Source organism: Vigna umbellata, chromosome 9 (genome assembly GCF_029865625.1).
Source record: "Vigna umbellata cultivar VRB3 chromosome 9, Vumbellata_1.0, whole genome shotgun sequence".
NCBI classification, from domain to species: domain Eukaryota; kingdom Viridiplantae; phylum Streptophyta; class Magnoliopsida; order Fabales; family Fabaceae; genus Vigna; species Vigna umbellata.
This window is the reverse complement of record NC_142173.1, coordinates 13,669,739-13,682,999: the sequence shown is the minus strand read 5'-3', so window position 1 is coordinate 13,682,999 and position 13,261 is coordinate 13,669,739. Positions and strand designations below refer to the sequence as shown.

General features: G+C 35.3%; 1 protein-coding gene across 1 annotated transcript in view; it reads left to right on the top strand.

The window, feature by feature from the left end:
* Window positions 1-13,261, top strand: part of LOC124822163 (uncharacterized) — a 36,955-nt gene that overhangs the window by 17,691 nt on the left and 6,003 nt on the right. The window contains 16 exon segments of the mRNA XM_088099251.1: window positions 2,042-2,191; window positions 2,266-2,340; window positions 2,414-2,905; window positions 2,983-3,456; window positions 4,309-4,422; window positions 4,498-4,682; window positions 4,878-4,986; window positions 7,798-7,941; window positions 8,603-8,893; window positions 9,282-9,441; window positions 9,444-9,931; window positions 10,033-10,224; window positions 11,300-11,357; window positions 11,360-11,402; window positions 12,849-13,138; window positions 13,234-13,256. Of these exon segments, the coding sequence (XP_087955377.1) occupies window positions 2,042-2,191; window positions 2,266-2,340; window positions 2,414-2,905; window positions 2,983-3,456; window positions 4,309-4,422; window positions 4,498-4,682; window positions 4,878-4,986; window positions 7,798-7,941; window positions 8,603-8,893; window positions 9,282-9,441; window positions 9,444-9,931; window positions 10,033-10,224; window positions 11,300-11,357; window positions 11,360-11,402; window positions 12,849-13,138; window positions 13,234-13,256 (3,288 nt within the window).

The window sequence follows — 13,261 nt, the reverse complement described above, 5'->3', positions numbered from 1 at the left end:
GTGAGGGCTTGGCCCAAAGGGAACAATATCTTGTTAGTGTGGAGATCTATGTGTATGTGTGTGTTGAACCTCCCTACAAACTTGTGTTAGAGATCCCCCCATTGAGTATGACAGTTTGCCGAGGTTCTTCTCCTCTTACTATAAAAAAAACTTCTGAAAAGGGATGGTAATTTTTCTCCTCAAAAAATCTGTACCCGGATTGGGTCGTACTCCTGATTTAGGCCATGGAGAAATTTAAAAATTCTTCCCTTTTCAATGAATTCAACAAGTGCGACAACATCTGTTTTACAAATCTTTATTGTTTGGTTCTGATCGAATTCCATTCAAAGACCATTCAGGATTCTGTGATATTCTGATACAGAAAGAGAGTTCTGTTTTGTATTAAATATCTCGTTTTCAATGTCATAGTAAGCAGCAAGATCCTTTTTTAATGAAAAAGTACTCTGTAAATCATCCCATATTTCTTTTGCAGAAGAATGAAACATATAATTTCTACTTATCTTAGGAATCATGGATTGCCACATCCAAGTCATAATTAATGAATCTTCATTGTCCCAAATTGAAAAATGAGTGTCGTCTTGTCCTGGTCCTCTTCCATCTATGTGATCAAGTTTGAACGACCCTTGAGAACCCTTCGAATAAATTGGCTCCATTGTAAGAAATTATGACCATCCAATTGAAACCTACCCCTTATATTTGGTAGGTCATTAGGTACCCCCAAAGGAATAATTTTTACTTCAGACATCCTGTAGAATGCAACTAGGAGTCTCCGGTGACCTTTTTTCGAGACGACGACGGCGTGTAGGTCACACTGAGAAAAGGAGCAAAACTTCAAACTCAGATCTACTCAAATATAGGCCAAACAGGTCGTCATCGACCCTAGGAACAAACTCAGGAGGCTCCGACGACCCTGTCTGTGACAGAGCGACGAGTGGGTCTCGTCGGAGGTGGTCGCGTGGGCTATACTCGCCGGCGACGATGAACGGCACGTGGCGGCGCCTGACGACTTTTCTCACGGAAGGACTTTCAGCGTTATGGTCGCCGGAGTTGGGCGCACCTTTCTGCCCTATCAATGACCCTAACCGACGATGGCAGCAATGACAGTGGTCGGACAGCGGGGTGGCGCGACTATGTAGCGGAACGGAGCCCTAAGATCAGGAGCTCTGACACCATGGAAAGTTAAATATTTATGTAATTTATCTTTCAATTGGAAAGGTTGAGGTTGGTCATTCTCTTTCTATTGTTTGGTTGTAACATGTATTTAGACCCCTTAAAGTTGGTTACCACTACTTATAGCTTTCTATAAAAAGTTGATGGCAAAGTAGACCATTTGGAATGACAATGGTTACAATTTGGATAGGTATAAATGAAGATAACAATTTTATCAGCTTTGATATCTTCACTCATGTTTTAAGTCAATAAACACATATCAATTGAAACACTATTGGATGTATTAAAATAAAAATTAATGGGAATCCAAGTGTGAGTCCAAGTCCCATATTGGATAGAAATTAGAAATTAGAGCACTATATAAAGATGAAAGACCCATTAACCCATAGCCTTAAGGTTTTGGGTAGAGAGTGGTGTCAATTCTTTATATGGTTGGGCTCATATCTCATTTGGTATTGTGTCTTCTCGGTGAACCCCCCTCCTTGATAGACCCAACAGCTACAATTTGAAGTGAGAAAAACTCTTGTATGGAAATTTAGAGGAAGAAGTCTAGGCAGTAAGTCCTCTAGGTTATGGATCTACTGAAGAGGGGAATAAAATGTGCAGGTTAAAGAAAGTTTTATAAGAGTTAAGCATTCACCTTGTGCGTGGTTTGGGATAATAACATGGTCAAGGTGATCATACCTTGTTCATCATACTTTACCAGAATGTAAACTTAATCTACTCTTAGTCTATGTTGATGATATAATTGTTTCAGGAACTGATAAACTTGAAAAAAAAAACTTGAAAGAATACATTGTATGATTTGTGTATCTAGTACATGATGGTGTTAACATGTTTTAAAAGTTGATATTACACTTTATTTGTGCAGAATACAGCTCCAATTTCTGGTCTATCTGAAACCTCATCAGATCATGAGGATACCGAATCAGAACATGATATTGATGTAGGAATGGCTGAAAGTTTGTTTGTAACCGGTGTTCTTGATGAATTAAAGATTTGCTTCTGTTATAGTTATCAGGTTGCCTTTTGTCTTTTGCTGTCTTAGTTTAAAATTTGAATTTCCACATGAACTAAAATTGTGTGTTGTTGTAGTCTGATCAGAGCTTAATGAAGGTTCTTTTGAATGAAGAAAGACGATTGTTTGAATTTCGAGCAATAGGTGGTCAGGTAAAATATCTGCTTTATTGTTTTCTTAGCTGGATGCTTTGATTTCCCTTTTGAGATATTTATATTTAAACAGGTGGAGGTTTCTATCAGAGACAATAACATTTTTGTTGGAACTATATTGAAATCTTTGGAAATAGAAGATTTAGTATGCTGTAGTCAACTATCGTCCCAGCCTTGTTTTTTGGCAAGATCTTATATTGGGACTGCAGATGAAAATTCATTACTCTATAATAACATGGGAAAATACGTTGAAAGTGGTGTATTGATCCCTACTGAAAGTGACGATAAGTTTTATGAGGCACCCGAGACTTTAGCAGACAGTGTTGACTATCCTATGCAGTCTCCTGGAGGTACATCAGAATACCGATCTAGTTCTGCCAGTGACATGCGATTTAATTATGCATCTCTTAAACTCCCAAAGTTTAGTCGCATTACTGGACTTCTACCTAGTGACTCTCCTAGTAGGAAGGACCTTGAACTCAGTGACACATTGGAGAGTTTTGTTAAAGCTCAAATAATTATCTATGACCAGAACTCTTCTCAGTATAAGAATATAGACAAGCAGGTTGGTGTGGATGGGTTTTATCAAATTGCCTTTAGTTTAAATGAGTTTTTTACTAAATATTTTATTTTTCATTTCAGGTGATAGTTACTCTGGCTACCTTGACATTTTTTTGTCGAAGACCAACAATCCTTGCCATTATGGAATTTGTTAATTCTATTAATATTGAGGATAAGAACCTTGCAACTTCTAGTGATAGCTCTTCTACAGCCAGAATGAAAAAAGATGTTTCAAGAGATGGAGATGATCTACAATCTACTGCTGTTGAGGATCATGCTGTTAAGGGCTTGTTCGGAAAAGGGAAATCCAGAGTTATGTTCAATTTGACATTAAAAATGGCCCAGGCTCAAATCCTTTTGATGAAGGAAAATGAAACCAAGCTTGCTTGTTTGTTTCAAGAGAGTTTGCTTACGGACATCAGGGTGTTCCCTTCCTCCTTCAGTATTAAAGCAGCATTGGGGAATCTAAAAATTAGTGATAATAGCATACCTAGCAGTCATTTATATTACTGGGCATGCGATATGAGAAATCCTGGGGGCAGATCTTTTGTGGAGGTACCTCTTTCTCTTAGCTTTCAATGTTTCATTTTAAAATGTGACCCATGCATTTGGTGTCATTATTTATTTTAATTTAATTCCTTTGGTTAAAAGGGACTTATTCTTGACCTGCTAAAGATTGTTCACTTGTTCTTTCTTTGGTGCTCACCTCAAGGATAATTTTAGAATCTTCTTGGCTTTATTCTGGGAATCATGATTCTCACTACCATTCAGGTTCTCTTAGTTTGGAATATATTTTGAGCTCTTTGGGAACACTCATGTCCTTCAACCTTGGATTAAATTTTTGTAAATGGATTTTCAAAATTTGTTGAACATTTTCTTATATTTTGATTGAGTCAGGATGGGAGTTTTGATCTTTTATTGAGGTTACAGGATAGGGTTATGTGTGTGACCTTTCTGGTAATTTTTGTCCTTTTAACATATTTTTTCCTTTTCAATAGTCAAATGGATTGGCCAGCTTGGTTGTATTTTTAAGCCTTTGAGGGTAATTTTTTATACTTTTTATCTTTAGATAGATATTTTATCCTCTTGGGTTGTAATCTAGCCTCTTGGATAATTTTCATGCTTTATCCCATTTTGTTTTCTTCAAATAATCTTCCTTTGTCTACAAAAGGTGTTGAATTAGTTATCAGTATTTGTTTGATTTGCTCCATATATCTATTAGTTTTTTTGTTACTAGGCAAGACTAATTTCAGTATTTACTTAGAAAATCTTTACCAGTGACTCATTTAGTTATATTTTTATTAATGGACATAAATGAGTGAAAAATGGTAAACCTATGCTTTAGAACTTTCAGTGGTTGGTTTTTCTATAGTGAGCTTACTGTTGAATATCTGATTGACCATGTAGTTGGAGTTCACATCATTTTGCAATGATGATGAAGACTATGAAGGTTATGATTTCAGTCTTTTTGGAGAGCTTTCAGAAGTGCGCATTGTGTATCTAAATCGATTCTTGCAGGAGGTATTTACCAGTCGGTTCAGTTTTTGTTATTATTTTTTTTATTAGAAGGATTTGTCAAGTCTTCAAGGCATGTAGGTTGTTGGCTACTTTATGGGTCTCGTTCCAGACAGCCCAAAGAGTGTCGTTAAAGTAACAGATCAAGCAACAAATTCAGAGAAATGGTTTTCAGCTAATGAAATTGAAGGATCACCCGCTGTGAAGTTTGATCTTTCTCTCAAGAAGCCTATAATATTAATGCCACAGCGGACAGATAGCCTTGAGTATGCTGAAGAATTTAGTTTTCCTTTTCACTTATAACCTCTCTAAATATCTGTTTCCATAATTTTACATTATACGTAGTGTGCTGTATAGTTGTTGTCAATGGGACAGTTAATCTAACAGCATCTGTGTTGAGTAATGGCTCAAGTGTGGTTTTCATTCCTTTAATATCTGTTGTTGATATTTCTTTGATGCAGTTTTTTGAAGCTTGACATTGTTCATATAACTTTGAAGAACACATTTCAGTGGATTGGTGGAAGTAAAAGTGAAATTAATGCAGTGCACTTGGAAACTTTGACTGTCCAGGTGAGATTGGTTGCTCATAATATGATTGAATTTCAGGTTATGGAATATTAGGATATATTACAATAAAGAATATAAATGATGTTCTTTTCTCTCTCTGTATATTTTCGTTCCACTAGCACAATATTTCCCTTTAGTTTGTTATTAACTTTTTCATTGAGTCTATTTTGGTTTTTTTTTTTGGTGATTTTGCTTTCCAGAGCAGTTACTATAAAGGCTCCCTTTTTATTCAGCTTTAGACATGATAAAATTCATAAAAAATTACATCCTCTTATCTTTTCTCTAAGATGGTATGTAGAGCATTCCATCCTCATGGAAATCTTTAAATTTTTAATCTGTATATAGCTACTACTAATACCACCGCTTCCACATCTTATTCCTTTCCCACTTTCCTTGATAATCCTACTGTTCCTCCACCATATCTCTATGATCAAGATTATTATGTTGATCGAGGAAATGTGCATACGAAGCTTGGGAACTTTATGATCAAATGCTTCTTACATGGCTTTAATCAACATTATCAAAGTTCATTCTCTTGTGTGTTATTGGTTCTACACACTCTTATCAAGTTTGGACACAATTCATGAATACTTTCATTTTCAGAACTTTGTGTTGTGTATCCCTCCACAACAAGATGATGCAAGAATTTTTAACTCACATAAAAACCATTATTGTTGAACTTGTAGGTGTGGGTGTGGGTAACCCTCTTCAACTCAAAGAGCATGTTTATGCTATCCTTGAAGGTTTACCACTAGAGTACACACCTAGATTTGATACTCACCCTTGTTGCTGAAGTGGAGGCTGTTCCTCTTCCTTATGCATCTTGTGCTGCCCAATTTAATAAAAAGTTCTTCTTTCCCTTTCTAAACTTTACTCGGTGATATGTATCATCCACCATCCATAATCTTGGATCTAGTCGTAAGGTTATGCTTGTGCTCGACATTGTGTGGTAGGAACGACGGTTGGTAAAGTGGAGGCTACAGTGGCACCATCAATGGTAGTGTGTTAAGAACTAGACTTTAAGTCTAATTCAACTTTATAAAACTATTTTGTAAGGTTTAGGTTTGTATCCACTTGTAAATTGACCTTATCTAATCGATGTGAGACTTCTAACACACCCTGATGTATATGCATCTCATGTGTGGGACTAAACATTAATGAGTGATTGGATAGCGGGTGGAAAAATAACAAATTTCGTTAGTGTAGATTCTAACTTCTGACTTTGATATTATGTTAAGAAGTATACTTTAAGCCTAAATCAACTTTACAAAATCGGATTGTAAGGTAAGGTTTGCACTCACTTATATATTGTAAATTAGCCTTACATCTAGTCGATGTGTGACTGCCAATATAATGTTAATAGAGGCTATAGTTGACACATTGCATATTTGTGGTGACTAATCTGTTTGAAGTATAGTCACACCACTTATTCAACCACATGAGTCTCTTTATCTCTATGATCCTGCCACACTGCTAAAGTATATTTCCATAGATTTTTATATTTCCATAGATTTCTATCCCGTGGTGCTTTCACCCACAAACTAATCTGTCCACACACACACAACATGAAAATGGTGTCGTGGAAAGAAAATACAAACATATTGTTGACACTGGTCTTACTCTTCTCCAACGTGCTTCTTTTTGTCTTTGGTGTTTTGGGACTTTGCTAATCAATAGACTACCTATTGCTTCATTAAATTTCAATATCCTCTTAACATTGTTGTTTAACAAGACCCTCGATTTTAGCTTCTTAAAAGCTTTTGGGTGTACTGGTTTACGTTTCTAAGACCTTGCTATACTCACAGATTTAATTTCTGATCACGAGAGTGTGTGTTTGTAGGTTATTCATCCTTCATATTTGTCGTTTTGTGTTCTTCCTCCTGCTTGTCCACAACATCCTCAGTTGGCTTTTTGATGATAGTTACCATCTTGATGACCATCATCCTTCCACTATGTCACCCACTCACTGTCTTTATTTTGCTTTTCAACCTGTTAGTGTTCATTCCCTGCAAATCAAGTCCAAATCTGGATTACATAATCCACATCTTCATCCTTCATTGTTTCTAGCTGATATTGAACCAAAAGGAGTTAAACAGGCTCCAGTCGATACATATTGGCTGTCAGTGTGAAGCATGAATACTTACGAAGAATCACACGAGGGATTTAGTTCATCTCCCTTTTGATTGAAAAGTCATATGCTGTAAATGGGATTTTTGCATAAAGGAGAATGCAGAGTGTCACTTGAGAAATATAAAGCTCATCTTGTGGATAAGGGGTTAAATCAAGCTCCTGGCCTTGATTTTGACTGCACATTTTATCTGTTGACAAACCTATCATTATTTCTCTTATTATTACTGCTGACAAAGCTTCGATCTCCAACCAGATTCGTTTTGCTCAAAGACAAACTCAATGTGATGGACATTTCTCATGCATCTACAACTTGTGTTTGAAGGAGGATATTAGTATATATTAGAATAAAGAGTATAAAATATATTATTTTCATTCCTTTTACACTAGGACAATTTCCCCTTTAGATTGTTATTTCCAGCTGTCTCTTTTTGGTGAGTTTGTTTTGGTCCTTTGGTCATTTTGCTTTAAAGGGTAGCTCTATAAAGGCCCCCTTTTTATTCAGCTTTACACATGACAGAAATAATAAAATGTTATATCATTTTATCTTTTCTCTAAATAGAAACTTGGTTAGAAAGGATCTTCAAGTGTTCCCTTGCTTATGTGTTCACTTTGAAATTATATTTATTTTGGGATTATTGGGTACTGCATTTTAAACCATTTTTGTTTTAATATGATGGGGTGTAGGTTGAAGAAATCAACTTGAATGTTGGAACTGGATCGGACATAGGTGAAAGCATAATTCAGGATGTGAATGGGCTATCTGTGACTATTAACCGGTCGCTTCGAGACTTGTTAGGTCAATTTCCAAGTGTTGAAGTCATAATCAAGGTAATATATTTCATTTTCATGTATAATATTTGTAAAAGCTGGATTACCATACTTAAAACTATTAGTTAGTTTTTCATTTATTTTCTATCGTTAGTGTGATTTGTTATTTATATATTTAATTACTCATTTGGTCTCTATACTTGCACAATCTTTACGCCTTCGTCCATAACATTAACAGTACTCATTTAAATGCATAAAACTTTTAATCCATATTAGTTTTTGTCATCTAAAACTGTAGGAACTAAAACAGATTGAATAGTGTATGTGCATGGATTGAATGTGTTTAAAGTTATGTGTAAGGACTAAAGTGAGTTAAAAATATATTTATAGGCACTAACATGAGCTGATTTTAAAGTCCCTATAATTACACAATTTTTATGCATTATTCCCTATAGTTAAAAGTTTTTCATTTTAATCCACATACTCGTTAATCGTTTTTTGTCTCTCATCTAAAGTTGTGGGGACTAGAGCAAATTAAAAAGTGTGTATGAATTGAGTTAAAAAAAAATAAGCTATATTTATGGGACTAAATTTAGTTGTTTTTGAATATAAGGAATAAAATGTAAGGGTTGTGCAAGTATAGCCAAATACTAATTAAACCTTGGTTCTATTAGCTTGCTATATTAAAATATGTCTTGTATTGGATGTTGTGGTTCTACAGATTGAAGAGTTGAAGGCGGAATTGTCGAATAAAGAATATGAAATTATTACTGAGTGTGCTATTTCTAACTTTTCTGAAGTCCCTGATATTCCTTCACCGCTGAATCAATATTCCTCCATGACATTAAATGATACCACAGGAGGTATTGTCCCTGAGGTTATAAATGGTGTTGATTCAAGGACCACCAATGTTGAACCCTCTGTTCTGCTGAAACTCTGTGTCTCCATTAATCTCGTTGAGTTGAGCTTATATACGGGGTTAACTAGAGATTCATCTCTAGCCACTGTACAGGTATTAACAAAGTATGTATGCGTATAGTAGCTTAAGGCTATGTTATGTTAAACAATCAAGAAAAAAGAAAAACTGTAAAGCTAATAGACTATAGTCTTTGTCTATTAGCTTAAGGGAATTATTTTCTTTGTAGTTATTGCCTACACTATATAGTTAGTTATACACTCTGCTGTGTACATTGACAGCCAGATTAAATTAGGATAAGCTAGGATTGTTTAGATTGATCAATGAAGATTGGGTAAGTGGAGAAATTAACTAGGATAAAACACTTTTCTAGCAGAAACTTTAGGGACTTAATTTCTCCAAACGAAATGCAGTTGACTTAGGTCAATCAAAAAAAGAACAAATTTATTTGGCATGGCTCAGTTTGTGGTTTTGTCTTGTGCAGGTCAGCCCAATGGCTGCCTGGCTGCAGTATAAGTCCAGTACAGCAGGAAACGGATTTCTCTCTGCAACACTTCAGGGTTTCAGTGTGTTTGATGACCGTGAGGGAGTTGAACAGGAGTTTCGGTTAGCTATAGGAAAGCCTGGAAATGTTGGACCCCATCCCTTCATACTTCTTCGCATAATCAAAACCAGGATTCAGTTGATGGTAGCTTAATTATGGGAAATAATTTTGATCTAGTTCAGACAATGCTCATTGTTGATGTGAAATTTGGTCAGGATTCGACATTTGTTTCTCTGGGTGTCCAGAGGCCTCAGTTGCTTGTTGCACTAGATTTTCTTCTTGCTGTAGTTGAGTTTTTTGTTCCAACTGTCAGCAGTATGCTATCTGTTGAAGAAAATAGGTCTGACATGCTAGAAGCTATCGTCATTGATCAATCTGTCTACAAGCAACCTTGTCCTGAATTTTCCCTATCACCTCAAAAGCCTTTAATAGTTGATGATGATGGTTTTGATAATTTCATTTATGACGGTGATGGTGGAATATTATATTTAAAGGATAGACAGGGTTTTAATCTCAAAGCGGCTAGCACGGAGGCTATAATATACATTGGAAATGGGAAGAAGTTGCAGTTCAGAAATGTTGTTATTAAGGTCATAGTGTCTCACTTCATCAACTTCTTTATTGAATTGCCATAGAGACATAAATTTTGGTGTATGCCCAAAAAACTAATTACCTTGTTTTTCTTTTGCAGGGTGGCCCACATTTGGATTCTTGTGTATTTCTTGGAGCAGACAGTAGCTATTCTGCTTTAGCGGATGATTATGTGTACTTGGAAGAATTAGTTGAAAGCCCCCAGTCTAAGTCTTTAAGAGGAAGTGTGGACGAAGTACCATGTCAGAATAATGCTGTTAATAACTCCACAGAACTGATCATCGAGCTTCAGGTTAAGTGTTGCTTCAGTTAAGTACTCATGGATTTTTGTATGATTGATTCTAAATGAAAGAAGAGTTACTGCGACCCAATGATCCACTCTATGGAAGTCCTCTCCCACTTGAAAGCTTGAGAATGACACAAATAATTGTATTCCATTCTTAGCAGTGGTTCTTTCCATCTAATCCCTTGAAGTACTTTGTTCTCCTTCAGAGTGAAATGATAATTCAAAGCAGACTAACTAAAGGCATAGTGCAATGTAGGCTTACTTTGATTGTAGTTTTCTGGATTAGGAAAATGTGAAATTTTGTATCCAGAGGCTGAGAACAAAGTTAATTATAATACCCAAAGTCATTATTTTCAGGGTCGGCTTTGACATGCTACTAAATTATATTTAAAACACTCTAAAGAACCTAGAAGTTGCTCAAGGACTGAATTACTGAACCTTCTCCTTATGTGTCTTCTTTCTCTTTTTTAAATAAATGTTTAGAGAAGTGCTAGCATAAATCTCATTTGGCTGATTTTATTGAAAGTCAAACAAATTTGTATTCTTATTTGGTGAGTTTCACTTTATTTTTATCCTTTCCAATAATAGTGTTATAGAGAACGTGTTGCCTCAAATTCAGGTACTTACTATACTATCAGAAAAGGAAACAGACCAAAGGAAGCAACTTTCATAACAAGAGAGAAAAGTATATTGTAAAATTAGTTTTCCTTCTTTCTTTAAATGACATTTGAACTCAACCTTTTGGTTGAAGTGGCAATCATCTCTCCTTGAGTTTTGGGAGTTAGTTTCATCCAGTCCATTTCTAATATGGTATTTGAACTGAGCTAGTCTTAGCTGTCATCGATAGATGTCAATGTCTAGTTCTACAAATTTCTTGCTCGAGATATTTTGTCTTTTGTGTAAAGGGAGAGTGCTTTGTTGTTGCTGTTCTATGTTTTTTGCAATTTATTTTATTATATTTCCATATTTATATAAATATGTAATCAATACTGTATTATGACAAGAAGTGATGGTATGGTTTATACCTTTGCCGTTAGTGGTTTATGCATGTCTCAAGATGTGATGAAATACTTTTTTGCAGGCTATTGGTCCAGAGCTTACCTTTTATAACACCTCAAAAGATGTAGGAGAGTTATTGAACCTTCTAATAAACTTTTACTTGCACAGTTGGATGCATTTTGCAGGCGAGTTCTCTTTTGTAAATGGCATGCTCCCAGTCTGACTAGTTTGGCATACTTTCTATTTATTCAGATACTTAATACTGTTTTTTCCCCTAATGCTATACATATATATAAATATATCATAATACAATGGGCCTTTACCTAATAGATTTAGTATAATAAGAGAGCTGGTCATTTGGCACGGCTTCAAGTCTATCTGAATGATATAAAAATCTGTTTAGGAGACCAACCTTAATTTTTAATAATGAAGTTAAAGTTCAGCATATTGGGCGGTCTTGTGTCTCCATGTTTGAAGTTCTAAGAGAGTGTCTTAGAAAATTTGTAATAAAATGATTAGGAAAATGATGAATTGGAGAATTCAAACGGATACAAGGACATTACAATTATTTTAGATAGTCATGAATTGTAAGGTAAGATTTACATCTAGTTATATACTGTAATTTGGCCATATCACTAGTCAACATGTGATCTCCAAACAACCCCTCATGCATCTAGAAAGTGGACTATAGGCATACCTCAAACTCACTAGATTGGTTTATAAGATGATGATTGCATTCACTCATATACTATAATTGATGATATGTATAGTCAACATGAGATCTCCAACAACAGGAAAAGAGGGCAAACACAAACATGATAGAAGTTCAAAACAAAATAAAGAAAGAACTTAAACCATGAAAGAATGTAGTACAATAGTCACAATCTTCAATTTTTGAGCCACAACAATAAAACAAGGCTGAGAACACTGTAACCCTCCTAAGAGGGTCTATTTAAATCTAATGATTACAATGGGTCCAAGAGGTGTGGGATGGCCACATTTGTGTGGGAAGGTTTTGAAAGGTCAATTGATATCCAAACTAGTATGTCTCCCTCTAGTGTAGAAGGTGAAGGTGTTTTGTGCATCTACATAGGTGTGGCCCAAACCTCAGTGAGCACCATCTTCTTGAAGTCCTACATCATATCATTTGCTAAGATCAAAGGCAAGTGTTCTTAAGGTCGGGGAGTGGTGCCACCCTACACCCCAAATTTTAAAATTCTTATATTTATACATATTTAAAAATTTGGGGAGGGGCATGGCTCATTCTGGCTTCCTGGAAGATCTACCTTTGATAGCATAATAGACCTGCGAGTGGCTTAGAGCTGCTACATAGTTAGTTATGAGAGTTATTGATTTTGCAACCACTGTTTGTCAGTTAATTAGATCTAGAGCTCTCCCATTTTACTACTAATACGTCACTGTAATTACAAGTTAATGCCATGAAATAATTATGTTTATTCTCTTTATAAACACTGAGTTTCTATAAGATGAAAGGTATAATCCCTAATTTTGACCCAAGTTTTATCTTAAGTACAAATTTTGTGCCAGAGGCCTATTTTAATGATTCACTCTATTTCAGGTATGATGATAAGGTAGGATTAACTGACTTTTCTGTGTTCTTCTATTTCTAGGCTTGTATTGAAGGGTAACAATACTGAGATGAGTGCAGATGTACTTGGTTTGACTATGGAGAGTAATGGAATCAGGATTTTGGAGCCATTTGATACATCGTTGAAGTACTCAAATGCTTCAGATAGGACCAATATTCATTTATCTGTTTCCAATATTTTCATGAATTTCACTTTCAGTATCTTGAGACTATTTATTGCTGTGGAAGATGATATTTTAGCATTTTTAAGGATGACATCAAAGAAAATGACAATTATTTGCTCTCACTTTGACAAAGTTGGAACAATAAAACGTATGTTTATCATTCTCTTAGTTTTTCATTTTGGTAATTAAAGGGACAAATGTGGTTGGAGGACTGGTCTCATTCCTTTTTCAATTTGCATGCAGATTCTCAATCTGATCAAACGTATGCCTT